Raw genomic sequence first — 22241 nt, 5'->3', positions numbered from 1 at the left:
CAAGTAAAAGGAAAAATGTACATGGCAGACTGATTTTAAAGAATGCCGATGGTAGGGAGGTAACTGAATCAGTTGAGATAGTTGAGTTACTGAGTAAGCACTTTGCAAAAGTATATCATCCAGGTGGTGACATTGCAGAAACGAATAAACCAGTAGATTATACGGGAATTGTGGTTAATGAAGTGGAGGTGAGTAGTCTATTGCATAACCTCAATGTCAATACATCTGTGGGATTGGATGGTATACCAGCTCGTGTTGTACGAGAAGCAGCTAAAGAATTGTCAGTACCCTTGACCATTTTGTTTAATTTGAGTCTCGGGTCTGGGTTAGTCCTGAGCGGGTGGAAAGAGGGGAAAATAGTTCCACTGCATAAAGGTGGTTCCAAGACTGCTGTTGTAAATTACCGACCGATTAGCATATCAGGAATCATTGTCAAGGTCTTAGAGAAAATAGTCAAGAGGAAAATACAAGATTGGATAGAAGAAAATGGGATACTGTATCGGGGACAGCATGGTTTTGTGAAGGGTAGGTCATGCCTCAGTAACTTGCTCACGTATTATAACACAGTGACGGCTGAACTGGATAAGGGTAATGGGTTTACGGTGATTCTACTGGACCTTGCCAAGGCCTTTGACAGGATTCCACATGGAATTCTAATCAGTAAATTGCAGCATATGGGAATGGACATAGGGTTGGTGAGATGGATAGGAGGGTGGTTGACGGAGAGATATCAGAGAGTGGTTTACTCGGGAGTAGAGTCCACAAGACGGCCTGTGACTAGTGGTGTGCCACAAGGATCTGTTCTTGGACCACTGCTGTTTAATTTGTTCATAAATGATATAGGAAATGATCTGAGAGGAACAGTTCATTTGTTTGCGGATGATGCGAAGTTGGGTAGGGCAATAGTGAATGCAGATGACGTCAAAATTTTGCAGGATAATTTGGATAGATTGGAGGTCTGGGCTAAGGAGAATGGATGTCAGTTTAATGTGGCAAAATGTAAGGTTATGCATTTTGGGGTGAAAAGATTGGCGGCAGTTTACTGCATTGGTGGAACCGTGCTCCAGGAAATTGATGAGGCACGAGATTTAGGAGTGTTGGTAGATAAGGAATTGAAATTTAGGGGACACATTGCAAAAGTGACCAAAACAGCTCATCAAATCACTTGGTTGCTGAAGAATACGTTGACAAGCAGGTTATTGTTCCTCTCTATCGAGCCTTGATAAGACCCCATCTAGACTACTGTGCTCAGATTTGGTCACCTAGGTTTCTTCTTGATGGGGAGGAGGTGGAGAGGATCCAGAGGCGAGTGACCAAGATGATAGCAGGTCTGTGGAATGAACCGTATGAGAACAGGTTGAGGATTTGTGGGTTGCAAAAATTGGTTGATAGGCGGAGGAGGGGAGATATGATTGAGACATTCAAATTACTGAAGGGTTTCTATAAAATTAATTCAGAAGATATTTTTGAGAACAGGGCTGGTTGTGGGAGGACTAGGGGACATCCATGGAAACTGGGCAAAAGTGTGGTTAGTAAAGGTGTTAGAGCTGGGTTCTTTACTTTTAGAGTAGTGAATGAGTGGAATGCGCTCCCTGAGTCTGTAGTGGATGCTGTGACAGTGAATGAGTTTAAGGCGAGGTATGATAGATACTGTATGAATGTCAAATAGTTGTGATGAATATGATTTGGGCCTCCCTCGATGAGTCTAATGACTCCTGGAGTTGCCCGTAATAATAATAATAATAATAATCTCAGTCAGCGAAATCGTCATACTTTTTTTTCACCTCCTGTTAGCATTTCTACAAGAATCTCATCAAATTCTGGTGATTTATAATGGCTTAGATTGGATATAAATTTATTTATCGCCAATCCGAGTTATCTGCACTAAACATGCCTGTTTATCCACAGTTTTGATTATACTTTATGGTCTACACAATCACGATTAAAAGATTATGTTATATAATGATGCTAGTGTACTTGCATTTCACGACAACTCGATTTCTCTCCCATCTCCCAAGTAATAAATAGAATTATTACTTCTCTTATGATGGGTACACTCTATTAGAATTTACTATTGGTATAACGAAACGTTTTTATAATGTTTATTGAACTTGTGCCAATTGCAATTTGTGGAACAGAATTTCAGTTATTATAAAGCATAACAAAATCTGTGGGTGAATTGCTGCACCCGCATATCAGACGAAAATGTGTACGAGGGGGAAATAACTCATGAATAGTATGCGTCCACATTTCATATTGTGAGTGAAAAAATTGGCTATGCTAATTTTATTGCATATTAAGACCATTTAAATAAATGATTGAAAAACTATTTAATAAAGCATCATTTTAACTTAACAATAATACGACACCCCCCTTTCTAAATATGAAGCATTGCTATTAATTATTAAGTTTAATATTTATTAGTTAATATTGCCAAACAAGAATGCTTTTCATCTTCCCTGTTGAGGACAGTGTAGGGATAGGGTGTTATTGAGCTATTAAAGCTCTGATCATGGCAGGAGGGTAACAGCAATAGCCAAGCCTCAGTTAGAACTTCATTGGCTACAGCATTGCCATCCATTACCCTCCAAGGGTATTAATCATCACCGCATCTCACGATCGATTAACTCATACTCCCTCAAAAGTCGCTCATGGGTTTGAAGACTAGATTTCATTTTCAGGTATTCTTAATTTGATTTTGAAATAGTGTCTAAGCATATTTTGCATTTAATTTCAGAGTTTAGGAAAAAAATAAGATTAGTTACTAAAATAAATAAACAAATATTATACTAAAATTAAAAATATATAAATATTTAATTTTAAAAGTATTAAAATTCAAAAATTAATTTAAAAAATATTTTTTTAAAAAGAACGATGTAATATTCTACATGTTAAATAGTATCACTTGGGCGCTATCACGCTGCACAGCCACCATAGCCGGTGGTAGTTCGGAAGCAATGCAGGAAATATCCGAGGAAATATTTAATTAAAATAGCTGCTGTGTGATTTGAATCTAATACTTTTCGTATGGTTTCTGACCGTGTTATTAATAAAATAGAAATATTTGAATATTGGAAGCTCAGCTCCCCCCCCCCCCCCTGCGTGATTAGAGGATGAAAAGAAAAAATCTTGCTCGTCTCATGTTTCTAATTTATATATAATGCAAATATAAATAACATAATTGAAATCAAAACATTTGCATGTTATTCGAAAATATTTAACAGATAACAAAAGTGGACGACTGTTATTAAAGTTGTTTATTTGTAAAAATGAAACGATAAAAAAGAAAAATAATTACAAATACTAACCATGTATGAGATGAATAGGTTTGCACACGAAATCATATAATACTTTTATATAAATGCATTTATAACTTAATGTATAAAACAGAAAACGTATTAAATCTGCAGAGATTTCGTAGTTTTCAATTTCTGCTATATATTTATATTTCTTTTGGATAAACACATATATATATATATATATATATATATATATATATATATATATAGGTAGATACTTAAGTAGAGCCCACTCTAAAAATTAGGCGATCCCCGGACCACTCCCTACGAGTGACCGAAAGATCTTCCAACTCAGCGTTGGCTCCACTCAGTTACAGGCTCACTGGAATATTAGCATAACCGCTCATATTCCAAGGCCCACGCTGGAAAATCACTTTTCCTGGAGACTCAAATTGCTCTCTATCCCCTCCCCCGAAATCTTAAGCCCCCCCCCTCAATTTGTGCACATTGTTTTATTTTTTCTGATTGACTAAGTATGGTTGTTAAAGTTGACTGCGCTAATCCTAAAGAATGTGCCGCATCGGATTTTCTTTCACCCCTTTCAACACATTCTACGATATTTAATTTAGTTTTTAAAGAAATTGCTTTTCTTTTCTTGATTTTGACATTTTAACTAAATGGGTAGAAAAACAAAATATCCATTAATATTTACGAAATCTACGATAATGCTATCAGAGAACATACGTCATTTATTGCAATGCACCACACTGAAACATACCCTACGAAGTGTGAGCAACGACTAAATTAACGCGGATGACCGTCGAAACTGTTAAAACAGACATACCCACAGCTTGAGAGTACGTGCCGAATCGCCGTCGTTCGCCAGTCGGATGATTGCTGGGCGTTGACCTTAAAAAATGGGGCTTGAAATTGCGGACTTCGATATTCGAGGCGCTTCGTTACCAGAAGTAACGTTAACCGAGTTATATATATACACACAAGTATACCTCGGTTAACGTGTGTGTGTGTGTATATATATATATATATATATATATATATATATATATATATATATATATATATACACACACACACACAGAATGGAGTAGCACAGTCTAAACAAGTAAAATTAAAATTAAATTTGTCAGAGTTGCTCTTAAACCTGTCAAAACTATACGACACATCTTAAGATCTCCTAAGGACAGCAATACCTTTTACAAATACGCAAGTGTATACAACATTTCATGTTCCTGTGGATTAAATTACATAGGCCAAACTTCAAGAAGCCTGGAAATTCGAAAAAAATAAAATATATGAGATAAGAGAATGAATGACTACTATTTTGGATTTTTTTTTTTTTTTGGTCAAATTTATTTAAAAAAAACTAAGTTATACCAACTAGTTTCGCCAACTGTGGCTGTTGGCTTCATCAGGGTAAAAGAGGTATAAAAAATAAGAACAATTAAACGCTAAAAACTGTTTACACTAAAACCATAAGATTAACGGAATACAACTGTATATTTATAAAAGTAGACGAACGCGTACATCACACGCATAGCGCGTGTATGATCTACTAGTTATGTATGAACGTTCTGTAGTTGGCAGCAAAATTTAATTCTGGCATGTTGAAAGATCTAATGAGGGTCTTCCAGATCTCGGGCAAAATCAATCCTTGGTTTCTATTAAGGTTTTGTTCTGAACGGAGAACTGTTGTGGCATCTTTTATAATTCGGGAGCGGAAGTCCTCCTCTAAGTAGGGCATTGAGCTTTTATCCCATTCTATCATATAGTTAGTCCTAGCAAAATGAAAGGCTAACCCCGATTTATCTTCTCTATTATTATTAACGTCTCTTATGTGTTCCTTCTTCCTGATTTCAAAACTTCTTGAAGTCTGGCCAATATAGTTCAAGCCGCACGAGCAAGGTATGTTGTAAACTCCGGCCTATTTTGAAAGTGGATGACTGTCTTTCGGAGATCGTAAAAATTGGCGAATGGTCTGTGCAGGTTTAAAAGCCACTCGTATTCCATGCGGATTGAGAAGTATGGCAATCTTATTGTAAATTGTCCCCACAAACGGAATCACTATGGTAGAATTAAATCTTCAGGTTGTCTTCGTGGGGGGGGGGTCACAGAAAAGAATCTTTTGTATCATTTTTCTAGGATGACCATTCTTTGCAACGTTATTTGATATAAGTGACAGTTCATCTTGGAAGTCTCTATCATCTGTCGTAATGAGAGAGGCTCTATTTTTTAGCATGTGTACAATGCTAAGTTTCTGAGAAATGTGGTGTGAAGTGCAAGTATCTACCTGTATTGGTGGGTTTGCGATAAACTGTAAGGCTGATACGACCATCTCGTTTCTTGATTAAAATGTCCAGAAATGGTAATTGGTTTTCTTTCTCAAGTTCTACAGTGAATTTAATTTTTTGATGCAAGAGTTAATCTTGCTTAGAAAATCGAACAGATCCTTTTCCGTGTTTTTCCAAACGATTAAAATATCATCAACGTATCTCCAGCAAACTGTGGATTTAGGGTCTAGTTGAGATAAAATTTTACTTTCAAATTTCTCCATAAAGAGATCCGCACAGGCTGGTGAAAGAGGGCTTCCCATTACAAGGCCTGTTAATGGCTGATAAATAGTTTTATTCCATAGGAAAAAATTAGATGTTAAACAATGATGGAATAAAGAAGTGATATCTTGAGGGAATAAGCTTCCTAAAATGTCGATCACTTCTTCTACTGGGATGTTGGTGAATAGAGATGTAACATCCAAGCTGGCTAGAAGACCTGTATCGGGATGTTTTTTTTAATTTCTCCAGGAAATGTTGTGAGTTTCGTATATAAGTATCTGAATTGCGGGTGTGTGCTTTGAGGGACTTGCAAGGTGTTTAGATAATAAATAGGTAGGCGAATTAATACCGTCAACAGCGGGACGTAACTGTATACCATTTTTGTGAACTTTCGGAGAGCCATATAGTCTCGGCGTCAGTGGATGCATAGACTTCAATCTCCGTTTTAAATCTGTTGGCCAGCTATCGATATTACGTAATAAATCGTTGGTATCATTAGGATTCTTTAAAGTGGAGTCCGAATCTAGAACACGGTAAGTAGATGTATCAGATAGTAAGTTGGCAATCTTATCTTTGTAATCACTAGTGTTTAAGATAACCGTACAGTTACCTTTATCGGCTTTTAATATGATGATTTCTTTATCTTTCTTTAACCTAAACAGCTATGTTCTCTGGAGGAGTGATGTTTTAGTGGGGGAGCTCTTGAAGAAGAGAGAATGATAATGCTTTTGCTTTTTAGTCTGAGATCATTAGCTATGGGCTCCGGTAGCGACGGGAAAAAAAACCAAATAGTAGTCATTCATTCTCCTATAGTTCTTTTGGTCAAAAATAACCGTTTTTATCAACATATAGGAGATGTTAAGAACAACAGAACAGACACTTCAGGATTAACCCCAAATTTTTCGATTTCTCACCACTCCATCGATTGGGATAACAGCTCCATGCCTTATATAGAAGAAGATTTTAGATGTAGAACTTCAAAGAAGTTGCAGTTATACTCCGGATAGGATATAATCTAAACAAAAATCAAGGTATGATACTGAAAGACATGTGGAAAAGCCTAATAAATTCACCTAGCTTGCCAGAATTTCATTTCGCGAAAAACTATACAACACGTTCAACGAACAATGACTGAGACTCCACTCTCCATGCGTATGATGTTACGCGTCAGTTTTAATTTTACTTGTTTTGACTGTGCTGCTCCATTCTTCTTTTTTACTAGTAAAAGGTATTGTACCGACTTTCTTGTCCTGAAGAAGCCAGACAGAATAGCTGGTGAAACTTGTTGACAGTTGTGTAGATCTTTTAATATTTATGGGCGACTAATAAACCAAAAGAATATAACTCAATTTTAAGTGATTTTTCTATATATCCCTAAAGAAGAATATGTTGAGAGTCCTTATAAGGACTGGCTTAAAGGGGCGAGCAAGAATGCTTTTCATCTTTCCCGTTATCTGTAGAGGACAGTGTAGGGATAAGATGTTATTGAGCTATTAAAGCTCTGATCATGTCAGGAGGGTAACAGCAATAGTTAGAACTTTATTGGCTACAGCATTGCCATCCATTACCCTCCAAGGGTATTAATCACCGCAACTCACAGTCGATTAACTCCCTCTCGGAAGATGTTGAGAATGTCATTTATAACTTGATATAATAATATGATTTAAAAGGAAAAACGGTGTTTCTTGACATTATCATAATATTTATCAAGTTTTTTTTAATTTAGGTGCCATTGATCAAAAGGTTGAGCTTATTAAATACTAAATGATATGAAATTAAATCATAAAAATTAAATAATCATATTCTATTAACATAAAGCACTTTCTTTGTTTTTCTCATGACGAGATTAGGACATAAATAATTAAACAACATGTTTAATCATTCCTGTATTTCACTTCAGTCATTGAGAGGGGAAACAATATTAAAATTTCCTTCCCCCCAAAAATATTCACAAATAATAAGTGGAAATTAGACTGAAAGATTAAAGTCCTGTAAGGGGTGCTCTGTATGGATGTTGTTGGTTAGCCTTAGCTGTTAAGTGGGTAGTCTAAGTATTAAACTTTACCAAATCTTGGAAAGTTGCAACCATAACCATAATTATTAAGATTAGCTTGATTTTTCAAATCTGTGGCTGATTAAAAAAAAAAAAAACACTCAAATTTGTATTTGTTGTGGTGAAGCACAATAGTTTTTTGACATTTGATTCTGTGCAAGGTATCGAAGGCATGGTCAGCAGACCTGACTGACCATACTTTTTGCAGCGGATGTATTTTTTATGTTCTTCTGGGCAGATCTCCCACTCTGACTATAATATAAGTTGCAAGAGCAAGGAACCCTATAAACATCTGGAACAGAGAGAGGAGTTAGAGGATCCTTGGGAGAGCGAATGAGGGAAGCCAATTTCAGATGATGTTTGAATGCAGAGAGAATTTAAAATGCACTTGAAAAGCATGCTGTTGATACTGCTATTCCCAAACCTTCTATCTGGCTAAGATCATTGATCACGTGTTCTCTATTTGGCCACACGGCTCAGACACATTAGATTCCTTCCATCTCTGATGTCTTTGATACAGTCTCTGGTAGTTAACTCTTCACTAATTTTCTCACTTTTGTTTAATTTCTTAATTATAGAAAAGAAACTAGTAATCTTTTAATTTTTTTTTACTTGACGGTTCAAGACAATTTTTTTTTTATTATTTCTTAAATGAACAGAACATGTGCGAAAGTCGGATAAAACATAGTAACATTTAGGTAATATTTACATTAACATATTTACTTAACATGTTCGCGAGGGGAAGAGACAAATCGACTCGTGTTGCACTTGACCTTCGGGCAGGACATCAGAATTTGTCCAGTGCGTATCCAGTATATATTGGGAGTTTGGTACTAGAACGAAAATGAGCCAGTATAGTATAGAATGAAACACATCTCCTCCCTACAAGCACCACACTGCACATATGCAAACAAAACAAAGTATTTTTTTATTATAGCACTAAAATCAAATATATACTGTATTTATTTAAAAATAGAATAATTAGCGTTTAGTGTAATTAGAAAGAACTGAAATGAACTAGTTGCAGAACAGAGTAAAAGTTATATTGTAGCACTATAATACAGCATGATCCTGTTTGAGTGGCATATCGCGCGAGACACAGCCTGGTGTGAACGTGTTAATATGAAATTAAAAATTGTAAAAATAATTATATCCAATATTTTAACAATAGGTGTAGTAAGAATGAAAATTTCACTAAATAACTAGACTTATTTGGATACTAGGTAAACGTGTAAAAATGCTGTCTACTTCAAATTTCTAAATGTAAAAGGTAAAAAAATTCTCTACATTTTACTCTCATCCTGAGATTTTTATTTAATAAGGTCAAAGCATCTCGTGGCAAATTGTTTAGGTAAAATTTATAAGCTCTGCATTACTTTAACCTTGGCATTTTTAGATCTGGCTCCCGCCGATGAGACCTCAATAAAGGTCGAAACCGGTCTGGGTAGTGGCCATTGCCTTTAATGCATAGCATCATACATCTCTGCAAGGGGATCTGCTTTGCATTAGGGGAAAATACTAAGGAAAGTGATCGGAGCTTACTCCACCTTTACCACGAGTTGCCTCAGACTTGCACTACGTGTAGGCGCAAACTTGACTTGTCTGTTTGCTTACTTCGGAAAAAAGGATTAAAATCTAGCTTATAAAATTGCTTGGTATCTTTAACATAAATTTAATTTATTTTTGATTGTTTATTTATCTGTTATGTTCTTATATATTACTTAAATTACTAAAATCTATTTCTTAATCACTTAAATCTTTAATTAAATAAACGATGCATAAAAGTGGGGGAAGTGAGTGGAATATTACATGCAGTATAACTCGTGAAAACCAATCACAAAATCCAAAACCATAATGTGTAGTTTAATAAGTAATTCCACTAACTGAATGCAGGCATATATTTGACTGCTATTCTTTCTCCCCCTTGACTACACTACTTTTCATTAACTATTGAATTCATATATTATTTTTATTCCAATATCCTCTCATAAGTAAAAACATATATCATTCACGATAAAGATTTATCCAAAAAATATTATGGTGTTTCTTTTTCTCATTTGTGTATTTTATTTTCTTTCTTTATTTTTTTTTAATATATATATATTCTAATTCTCTTTTTTTTTTCATTACACGAGTTTTCGTTTCCATTTTTATAATAAAACATGAAAGTCTATTTGTTAGTGTTCTTGTTTTTGTTGGTATTGTCTCTCTGATGCACCTTTTTCCATACAAGATTGATCTTTATAAAAATTTCGGGATATATTACTTGAGTAATGAAACTGAGATTTGTAGGGCCTCTGTACCATAATTTTTTTTTTTTTTTTTAATCTTTGAAACTTTCACTGACATTCCCTATGTGTTCCTTCATTTGGTGAAATTATTTGATACAAGAAAATGTCTGGAAAAGGAGATGATCGCACAAGATAAGCCACATACTCACAATGTTCATTTGGTGGCCCGTTCCATATTTCTAATTTTAATATCTTTAAAGTTCTTAAATGAATTCAAATTATCTTCAAAATTAAAAGCTGTTTTACCTGCGTCTTGTAATAACTTAGCGTTCCATTTCTCAAGACAAACCAGCGTCTTCTCCAAGTTTTTAACTTCCCTCCTAACTTGGTGAGGTATCCACTCTTCTCTAGAGATTCCTGGAAATATTGAATGAATAAAGTAAGTGGGTGTTCATAATGGGAAATTTTGAATTGAAGTTATTGTATCGAAGGCAGAGTATTCACCAATCTCGCATTCTTTAAAAAAAAAAAAAAAATTATATATATATATATATGTCTGACTTCGTGTGCTTCAATATGATTGAGTTTTGTAAATTGTGGATCATTATTAATTATTATTAAAACATGACAATACACAAAATTAGTATCGAAACATATTCTAAATTTCAATTGTTATATGAAGTAGGTTTCATGACGAACTCGTGAGGAAGGGTGGGACGAGAATGTGATTCCCTCCCCTCCAACTATTGTTAGAATTCAAAATTGATCACCATCCTCATATTGTTCACTGGTCACCACTGGTTACAGTGATTTATTCGATTAGTTTGACATTGCCTTGGAATGCTTACATTTAGTGGTTTTTCTGATGGATTTTAGAAAGGTAAAGCAAGTTAATTATGTAAAACAGTGCTGAGGCTTACAGCCATGATTACGACTCCGAACTAAGCAATGGTCATCAGGCTCGAAGACCGAGATTATTATAATTATTATCTTATATACGCTGCATTATACAAATAATTAGTTAGCCAACCTCTATTACGGTGTTCATATTAATGTAAGATGGAAGGAGAAAATGACCTCTCCACCATGACAATTCTCCAGCTCATTCTGCCTTATCTGTCCAGCCATTTGTTGTTCAGTATGGTAGTAGTGCAAGCGTTTCGTATTTTTTCAAATATTGTCCCACTTCGACTTCCTTTGAAAGCTGAAGTGGGACAAGAATTAAGGCTTCGTAGCTCCACTGTAAGTCAACTGTAGGACGATACCCTTGGAAAGACCCAAATTGAAATATTTTTGAACCAAAGTCATATTTTTGCACCATTCCAGGATAAGAAGGGTTTTCAATTGAAGTTAGTCAGACATACCGACCAAAAGTACACACTCAATTAACGTCGGCTTTAATTCAAAACAACTCAATCCAATTCAGGAATCAGTTTTATTATGCATGTCTGACTTATCCGTTGTGACTTTTGGATGTTACCTTATCTAAAGAACGTAATAATCACAAAATAAAATTTTTAGCCTCTCTTGTAGCAGTTTCATCTTGGGGGTTAGTATTTCTTTGATCTTTCAACTAAGAAAGTATCTTTTATGCAGAGAAATGCTTCAGTAGAGGAAAGGGGTACTGATTACGAATGCAGTAGAATTCTCTAAACAGATTAATTATGTATTACTTATAGGATTACTTAATGCAAGTTGTTTACATTAAAAATTTTATTTTCTGCAGTCAACTCTCCCTCGCAACTTTCGAGCTCCTTATAAATGAATATTTTAACTGTAATAAATAATTTTGCATCATATATTATTCGCCACTTAAATATTTAGCGAGCGAATGTTCGCGTTTTTAGTTTCTAGTACATACTTCCGGATCAGAAATGCATTTTATTTTCCAACACAAATTTCTCCCTGTTTTGATTGAAACGATACCATCTGTAATTTTGCCTTAATCGAAACAAATGGCTACTTTTAAAATCAATTTAACAAGCTCCTTAACGAAGTAGCCAGCCTGTTAATCCCGATGTCAGAGGATAGAAAGTTCATTTATGGATTATAAAGACCAAGTGAGGATCAAGAAAATTGTCCAAAGCTGTAATATCAATCACGCTTAATGATACCTGAGAGAGTATATGAATTGGAAGCGTGTAATAAACAAAGTCTCTTCTCTATAGATGTGTTTTTGTTATCGTGTGGAATTAAAGATGTTTCTATGGTAACGTAAGCGCTAATTTAATAATTAAATGAACAGGATCGCTGAGTAAAAGTTGAGGAAGTTCATTTATTTAAGATTCACTTTGTAAACCTCATGATCAAGTATCTGCTGCGTGTCCTTTATTCGCTAGATGCTAATCCTGAAAGAAGACCAACAAGATAGCTTTTATTTTCTGAAACTAAGAACCATATTTGTTAATCTAGCCATGGGCATTCCTTTTACACAATAATATATTAACAGTCAAACCTGAGCTTCGGCGCGCGATAAAGCTCATCATTTCAGTTAAAGAAAGATTCTTCCCTGTTTTTTAATTGAAAAGAACTGAAATTTCTTCTGGATACAAGAACACGATAAAAGATTATTTTGAATGTGCCTTCCAAACTCACGAAAGGGTGGAAAACTTTAGTATATTACTACTATGGAAAAATGTTTTTTAACTATTTTTAAGAGGTCGTTTAATTATTTTTATTTACTTTTTTACATAATTTGGAAACTCTACTTTAACGACCAAATATGGAACTTCTTCGAGCTACTTCAGGCCTCCAGTAAGCAGGGTCGTTAGTCTCACACTGGATTATGAAATTCATCTCCCATCCAAAGACAATCACAAACATCCATGCCCACGGCCAGATTCAAACTATAGCGTGTTGCGAGAACGAGTTAGCACCTCGCATTTTACATTGTGTAAGAAACAATTAATAAATTTAATAATTACAAGAAATGATGAAACAGCATTAGGAAAGTCAAAAAAAACTAATATACACTTACGAAGAAACCATAAAATCCAACATCGAGACTTATTATGCATCTATAATAATAGTTATTACACGTAGGTAAATTGACATTGCTGGTTCTAAGAGTGAAGCCAGAGGCTTTTTATACTCCCCGCTATCTGATAAAGATACAGTGAGGAAAAAGTTTATGAACTATATGCTCGCCCTGAGAGGGCATTGGGCTTACATAGAATTAGAAATTAATACCGCTTTTGGTCTATCTGGTAATTTGCAGCTTACTGTACCAGTTCGTTGGGGGTGTATAGACGTCTTTGAGAATTGCTGCTATGGATTGAAGGAAAGAGAAGATATAAGGGATATTTGTATCCCGATGAAGTTGAATATCTCTAACATACCATGGAACGTTTAGAATCATACGTAGACATTTGTTTTGCACTCATTGCAATTTGAGAATATTAGTATTGGCGATATGACTCCAGGCTGGAGAAGCATATGTGATTATGGGACGAATCATCAGCTGGTAGAGAAGCAATTTGATCCCAGTGTTTAGTTTACTGTTCCTATTAATTAGGGGGGTAGAGCTGGGCAATGGCTTTAGATGCCTTTGCACATAAGGCCTTGATGTGGTGGTTGAAGGATAGTCTTCTGTCCAGTAGTACACCAAGGTAATTGGCTTCAGTTTTCCAGGGAATCTTGGTATTAAACAGAAAGATGTCCCCATTAGGAGATGCCGTTCTTCTAGCGAAGAACATAGCTATGCTCTTCTGTGGGTTTACTTATAATCTACATTTGGAGAACCATTGCTCTAGTATTAGTAGGTTTTGTTGAAGTTTTTTGGTGACGAGGTGTGGCTGAAGAGATCAGGCTAGTATCAGTGTATCATCTGCGTGAAATACGTTGGTAATGATTATCATTAGGATTGTCTGATATGGATGGTAGCTTTCTTTCTTCCGCTTTTTTTCTTTTCTTCTTAATCATCATCATCATCATGCATATCAAGGATTTAGGCCTAGCATACCCTGTTCTGGCCTTAGAAGTCATCGTTGAATCGTTTAAGAGGACGTCCTGGTTTTCTTTTTCCTAATGGCTTGTACTTTAAGGCTTGTTTTGGTAATCTTTCTTTTTTCATTCTTTGAACGTGTTCCATCCATTTATGTTTATATTTTTTTAATTTTTTCTATTACTGATTCCTGGTTTAATTCATTCATAATATCTTCGTTTCTTTTGTGATCAAATAGGGTATACTTTGCAGTTTTTCTCATAAACTTCATTTCTGCTGTTGTTAATCTTTGTCTTTTTGTTTTATTGTCCCGATTTCGCTTCCATACATTAATACTGGTAGAGCTAATGTATTGTATAGTTTTAGCCTGGTTTGTTTTTGAACTACGTTTGGTTTAAATATAGAGTTAATTACACCTCATTTTTAAATATTTTGCAATTTTTAAGTTTATATCTTTTTCATTTTCATATGTGATCGTACATCCTAGGTAGTTAAATGAATTCACCTGTTCTAAGATCTTGTTATCTAATACTATTTTAGTTCTTGCTGGATCTTGTCCTTTAAAGGCCATAGTTTTTGATTTTTCCGTTGATATTATCATACCATAATCTTTGAATATCTCATTTAGATCTAAAATAGCTTTCTGTAAGTTATCTTCAGAATTTGTAATTATTATTTGGTCGTCGGCAAAAAGGGGAGTGTTTAAGATTTTTATTCCATTTTATTATTATTTCATTTAAGTAGATATTAAAAAGAGTTGCTGAGAGGGGACATCCCTGTCAGACCCCTTGGTTTATCTCTCTCGTATATGATAGCTCATGATTTAATCTTATTTGTATTTGATTATTTTCATATATATACTTATGATAGCTTTTAGGATATTATTTGGTATTTGTCTTTCTTTTAATATGTTAAATAGTATGCTTCTTTTAACTCCAGATCTTCAGTTTTTTTTTATTGAATTTTTTGGTCTTTCCTAAGCTTTCATTTGCTGCTGGATTTAGTATCGTTTTTACATTAAGCCATTCTATTTCTATTTCTTCATTTTGTTTTATTTTATCTAGATATTGGTTAATTCTTTGTTCATATAGCCATTGTACATTTGTGTCATTCAATAGTCTAGTTTTATAAACAAATGTTTCAAATTTTCTTTCTGTTCTTGTTACTTGTAGCCATTTAGGTGGTAATCTTAATTTTATTTTAACAAGGAAGTGGTCACTGCTTATTTTATATCCTCTGTGCACTCTAACATCTAGTAAAAATTTTGATGTCTTTTCATTTAATATAAAATAACCTAATATTGATTTCCATCCTCTTGCTGCCCAAGTATATTTATGTATGTCTTTATGTTTATAGAAGGAATTCATTATTTTTAGGTTATTATAAACTACAAAGTCAATCAATTTTTTACCATTCCTGTTTAGTGTATGTTCTCCATGTATTCCTATATTATTATTAATTTTTGTGTTTCCAATTCTTGCATTTAAGTCTCCTGCTAAAATTAAGTAATCATTTTTATTTATTTTATTATATATGTTTCGTAGCTGATTATAAAAATCAATATTATCCTGTTCTTAATCATTAAAGAATATTTTTATTGTTTTAAAAGTAATTTTTTTCTATAAAAGTATTTATTATTATTTTTAAAAGCAAGAAATATATAGGAAAGAAAATATTTGGAATGCAAGTTTGCAAATTAATGTTCTGTACTCTGTAGATAGTTTTAAATATATAAAAATTGTTTCAATATACGATAATACAATTAGAGGAATACAGGGAAAAAAAATTAATTCTAGAAAATAAAATAATAATAAAGTATGAATAGTGATAATAATAGTAATAAAATGAAATAAATGAAATAGTTTTGATTTATCCGAAAAATTTAACAATTATTGAGATGCATGGAATGAGTTTTAAATAAACAATTCATTTGCGATATTTATACAGTATATATATTTTACTCAGTTTAATCATTTCTAAGAAGTTAAAAAGTCTAAAAGCCCGCACATCTATATCGGGGTAGGGATTGAGACCTACCGCAGGTCATATTTTGATCACCTCTGTAGCAAAGTTAGCCTCCAAGCAACTCAAATAGAAGCATCACTGGGTATTTCCCCAGAGATTGACAAAAATCTCCAGAGTTTTGGCTGTGAGATTGCCTTGAAGTAAGATACCAAACCGTTCAATGAGATTCTTCTGTTCATGGAGACAAGATAAATGATGCAATTAAACTAACAATCCTTGTAATAGTGTTACTGTTTTCAACTATTTATTTTTAATAACTGTGACGAGAAATTCGTATAAATAAATCTTCAGTTTTTAGAACTCATTTTAAAATGTTAAATTATATTTTAAAATGAGTTCTTTCCTGTATACTTGGGAAAGGAAACTAGCTTAGAATTACTCTCCAGCTTCAATAGTTTTTTGCTTGTCTCCATCAGTTAAAATTCAATTCTAATACCAACAGTGTTTTAATTAATATAAAGCTTTCAATTTGTACTTACCCTCTTGGATACATCCGCAGGTGCAGAGGCTCTGAAAGCTTGAGGCTCTACGGAATCTACACTACAAGCATCTGGTGGTAACGCTGCGTCTGGAGGGATGGCATAGTCATCAGACAAAACGGATTCTGTGGAGGTGTCTAAAATGACAGGGGGAAGGGAAAAAAGTCAATTAACATAGGTCATAAAATCGATCGTAGCGCCACCTAGTGCGAAATGAATAAATGTATTGAGAAGAACTAAAAAAAAAAAAAAGAAATTCAACCGCATTCATCTAATCCTCATTCTTATGACAATGTCACTCACTTAAAGACACATGTAACGTGTTTCTTCCTCTCCTCAACCTCTATAGATTAATGTCGTTAGCGAACACAATCCTGGGGAGTTGTTAACGAGGCACTTTGCACCAGGATGGGTAACAGTGGATAATTAATTTCCATTAATGACCTTATTAAGGAAAACTCCAGATGGCGTCTCATCTTTCACACGTACATGTGACAGCCTGGAATCGTTATGTCCGTAATTACTAAGTCGTCATTAACAACCATCCTACCTGATGGCTTATAATGGGCTATCATTTCCAGGCAGTAAAAATTTAAGTTAGTTTACAACAGCTAATTGTATGGTATCGGACGGAGAAGGTGTTCCACAATGACTCTTGTGCAACCCCCCCCCCCTCCCGGAGTATAAACGCCACTTTTAGTGCTACCTGGGCATAGCATGAAGTACGGTACAAACAGATGCTACAGTGACTGGGTTTAGCAGAAACGTAATAGGAAAACAAGGCAAAGTAAAACACTCATTCAAGTGATTTGAATGATTAATAAAATATTCCGCACAAAAGTCACATCACAGCCGTTGAAATATATATATATATATATATATATATATATATATATATATATATATATATATAATTTAAAAAAATATATATATATAAAATAAAATATATCAGGTAGGATGGTTGTTAATGACGATATATATATATATATATATATCTATAAATATCCGCTAACAGTACTTATGAACCTACAAGTTTTTTTTTTAGTTAATATTTCCTCTTGTGACACGACAAAATTACTCTCTTCTTACGGTCGATTGATCCCCACAATCGACGACAAAAGTTTGAGAAAAGTTTTGTTCAAATTACCTCAATATATGAGATTTTAAATGGTGTGGGAATGGTTTAAATTTTTATTAATTATTTATTTGAATAAAAAAAAGATTCTATATTGATTAATCTTAAATTATAAATGAAACTAATTTTTCTTAAATTATGAATAAATAAACTTTAAAAATCGAATGGACGCTCGTGTAAGGCAACTCCAATGGTGAGGATTCTATTCTCAAAAGTTCTCTGGTCAAAATTTCAAAACTTTCGAAGATTTTATATATGTAGATATATCCCTCTTTGAAATAATGTCGAATCTTTAATGTCCACTATTTCGATATAATATAATAAATAAACTTTCAAAAATATTATTTTGTATTTGAAGATAAGAGACATGTGCTGCCATCTGTAGTTACTGTAAGGAATCACTGTTATTATTCGAACAATACTATAAAAACAATTCGAACCTCTTTTCACAGACTTCGTTGGCGACACGCAGCTGTGTTTGGCTGGAGACGGTGTGAGATTAGTTTTTGCTCCCCTTCCTGGACTTCCGGTAGAGGCACTAGATTCCGTTTCTCCACTAGTTGTGTGTGATGATGTCGTAGTGATTGTCACCCGCGTGTCCTCGTTATCCGAAGAATCAGTAGACTCGCCGGTAAACGGAACCGACCGAATTTGTGACGCCCTCTGTGAACAAACACAATAACTTATTTTATTATTATCATCGCAAATGTAATAATAATATATGATAGTATCAAATAATATAAAGTAAACAAATTTTTTAACATTTTATTATTTCTCAGATAAATTACATACATACAATAATAATTTTTTTCCTTAAAATTATGATTACATATTTAAATTACATGTGAAATTTACATTGCATACAATACATACATAAATTTGATTACATGATACATACATCGATTACATTTTTTAAAATTAAATCCTTTTTTATTATTATAATTATGAATTAAATATTTACAAGGTTTTTTTTTTAACAATGAAATTCGTACAATTTTTTTTCTGTATAATGTATTAATAATAGTCACTGTAATTGGTAATTTATTGTTTCTGCGGTTGAATAATATTTCTTTTTTTACAGCATTTATACATTTAACAATGAGTTATATATATTTACAATTTTCATTTAATATATTTAAGCGCTGCAACAACTGCACTTAAATGTAATATATGGATTCCCCCTCCCCCTTTTTTTATTGATCTTGGATGAGGTGTAATTTCTCAGCTTTCAACCTTGAAGCTTATTTGTCAAGCTTATCTAAGGATGACACCGGTTAGTTATTATTTATTGGTTTGTTTGCTGTGTTGGGATGTAGACTGATGTTTGATAGGTCGATTTCCACTACAGCTGTAGGGTGAGAAATTTACACACACGATAATTTGGATGTCATGAGGCATCACTTAACTGGAAAGCCTGAACTAATATATTGTATTTGATTAAGTTTGTAAGGTGTGTAGGGTGCGTGTTTCTTGTTCATAGTATGTCCTTAGGGCTCTTTTCAGGCGATTGTAGTTTGTAAGGTTCCTGTATTCAAAAGCAGGGACGGCTTGTGCATAGGCACTGCAGCACCCCCAATTTTTCTCAATACATAAATATATTTATTAATTTATTTATATTTGCTTGTAATATTTAATTTTATCATCAACAATCCTATACAATTCGTTTATTTTGCATAAAAAATAATAAAAATCCATCTTGTAGCACTTAGGAGGGTGAAGGACGCTAGCAGCACTGTGTTTACCATAACACTCGCAAGCATATGCACGTCATAGTGAGATGCGAGCTATTAGCATAATGCGGCACTGTCCGTCGCGCAGTTCCACTGTTGTTTATATGCAGTTTGCGCCAGTAGTAGAGTGTTCGTAGTGCTTATCGTGTTTACTCCGTCTCCTTAAATATTTGGACATTACAATTAAAGACATAACATTTGTTATAGTTTTTATTTTAGAACAATATTGGGGTTATGATAATAGATTTTATTTTTAAGTAATTTTGAATTATACTAAACTGTATAATTTATTGATAATAAACAATATTTTTTTCATGTTTAATTTTTTAAAAATTTTTACCGTAATTTTGATATTTTATCCAAACACGTATACACCTGTACTTACAGTGTAAGTTTTGTAATGAAAACGGAAATTTTCAGTATATAATTCAGTACAGTTAATAATACAAATGAAATTATAAATTCGGTAACTCATCATTCAGAATTTGTTCATTTCTTTTATCCATGCTATATATCATAGTTAATTTAAAACTTTTCGCAGCTTGACAATACCAAAAAAAAATTTCCAATAAAAAAAAATCTACGGAACGATAAGTTGTGGCCTGCTTAAAGATCGTTCTGCACGTGCTACAACAGCTTGAGTAGTTACAAGAGTGGAACAATAATTCAAGAGACAAATTTAGTACGTGTCAAGTATGTCATGCAACATCATACGTCTCATCAACTAAGCAGCAACCACAATGACTCATTATTCATGTCCGCTGCTTGACACACTGTATTAATTGATTACACATATTTAGCCATTTAATTTGCACACGTGGTTCTGTTCCATTTCAATGTACAGCATGGCACGCAACACTAATTGGCCACGTGCTAGAAACTGACTTGATATCGTGACCGGTGGTATTAATTCATGGCCAATAAGCATCTACGTAACAATACTCACGTGCTAGTTTGACATTACTGTTCATTTAGGCATTATTGCAAGGTTTTTTTTTTTTTTTTTTTAATTTAACGTATAACTAGGGAAATCACAAAAACATATTCTGTTAACAACTTTGGAAATTAATGATGCGATCTGTTATTTAGACGAGAGAAAAACACAATGCTTGAAGCGATCGGCTACTATTCAAAGCAACACTTACCCCTTTGACGGTTGCGTAAACAGGAATGTTGAGGTCCGTAAAGGCTCCATTGACGAAAGGTTCAGGATTCGGTTTGTTCTGAGGAGGTGGTGGAGGAGGAGGGGGCGCTGAAAAAAAAAAAAAGAAAGAAATATTACCACTTTAGCATATGGATTCAATATAATTAATTAAACTACTAATTTTTATTTGTTTTTTTAATTAATGGGCTTTACATATTATTTCCGAAAAGTTCTTTTTCTTGGCAGCTACCAATTGTCTTATAATATTCAATGGCTTCTTTAGAATAAACTAATCGTTTGCACGGAGCTTGTTAAAATAATGATAATAAAATTCTTGAATTTGACTCAACTAAGCTGCTGAAAGCAGAACCTGTTGTCATAGAAACATGACGTCATTCTCGAGAGCAAATGAAACTTATTAGTATACTTTCGCTGATAATTATGATTTATTGTAATAACTCATAATTATTAGATAAATTTAAATCGTCTATACTTAATTATAAATGCAAATATAAAAATATTTACATTTATAAATTAAATATAAAAACTATAAAATCAAAAATCATTTTCTTTTGTGTATGCTCGTTAAGATATATAATTACTGCAACGCCATCTATGGGTGAAGCTACAAATCTTTCCCCCCCTAGAAGTGTAGAGAAATGTGACTGAGTTGTAATGATTCCAATTTGGGAAACCAAGAAATAATTCGTTATTGTAATGACAATCAAATTAATTAATAATTTAACAGCACGTTATTTAATTAAATCAGTTTTATGGTTTTCTACTTATGAAAACAAAATAACCTTTATCGAGCACACTTTGTTTTTCCTGAAGGGAGTCGGAAGACACGCTAATGCCGCCTACAGCAACCTCATATATTCTAGATTCCTAAAATAAAACAACGTAAGAATTAAATCACTTATAGATATAACTGAAAATTTTTGAATAATTTGTAATTCATTTTACTTAGAGTGCTTAAAATTATACACCTTTAATTTTTTATGTTATGTTTAATAAATATTCTTTCTAATAAGCTTGGTTTCCTTGAGATTTCAATAAACTTAGGATGAAAGGAAATCGTTAATCAAGGTAACCTCGATAGATATAATGAAACTGAAAGTTACAAATATAAAATATAAAATATATAAAAGACCAAAGTCTATCTTAAGTTCAGCTGAACGCAGCTAACTTCACTGCCTTCAATGGGCGAGCATATAGCTCCATTCAAAGTTTTTTCATTACTAGACAAAGGGGAATATGAAAAGTAATTTTGCTTCACCCATCTAGCCAGAAATGTTAATGTTAAATTGAAAGCATCTGACCGATTAGGGCAGCGTTGCATTGGTTTATTTCAACTTCACTTCCCAGCATTCCAAGCTTCAAATTAAATGGATTGCTCAATTTAATGACAAAGTCAGTGAAAATTTGAAGGCAACACATACGCATCATTTGCATAGCAACTACATGAAGATACTTACGGGTGGTTAAATATTAACTACAACAGATGATAATTTCGGTTTTTATTACCACATTTTTTAATTCTTTCCATCATAAACGTTCCACTTTATGAATGTCTATTCTTGAAGGGGGGGGGGGGGAGTGATGCATTAATTTAAATGTACAGCCTGCTGACGTCAAGGGCCATACGTCAGACACAGAACCCACTTCTTATTGCTGCATTTGGCGCTCATT

General features: G+C 33.6%; 1 protein-coding gene across 1 annotated transcript in view; it reads right to left on the bottom strand.

Moving 5' to 3' along the window:
• Positions 1-22241, bottom strand: part of LOC150101431 (pleckstrin homology domain-containing family H member 1-like) — a 335105-nt gene that overhangs the window by 103799 nt on the left and 209065 nt on the right. Inside the window, exons 8-12 of the mRNA XM_090400895.1 lie at positions 21353-21437; positions 20551-20657; positions 18116-18338; positions 16541-16677; positions 10400-10510 (exon numbers count right to left, since the gene is read on the bottom strand). Coding sequence (XP_090257021.1) covers positions 10400-10510; positions 16541-16677; positions 18116-18338; positions 20551-20657; positions 21353-21437 — 663 coding nt within the window. The remainder of the gene's footprint in view (positions 1-10399; positions 10511-16540; positions 16678-18115; positions 18339-20550; positions 20658-21352; positions 21438-22241) is intronic.

Source organism: Typopeltis vanoorti, chromosome 11, assembly GCF_054136105.1.
Source record: "Typopeltis vanoorti isolate ZY-2024b chromosome 11, IOZ_Tvanoo_1.0, whole genome shotgun sequence".
Taxonomy (NCBI): Eukaryota; Metazoa; Arthropoda; class Arachnida; order Uropygi; family Thelyphonidae; genus Typopeltis; species Typopeltis vanoorti.
This window is presented reverse-complemented; position numbering and strand designations above follow the sequence as displayed.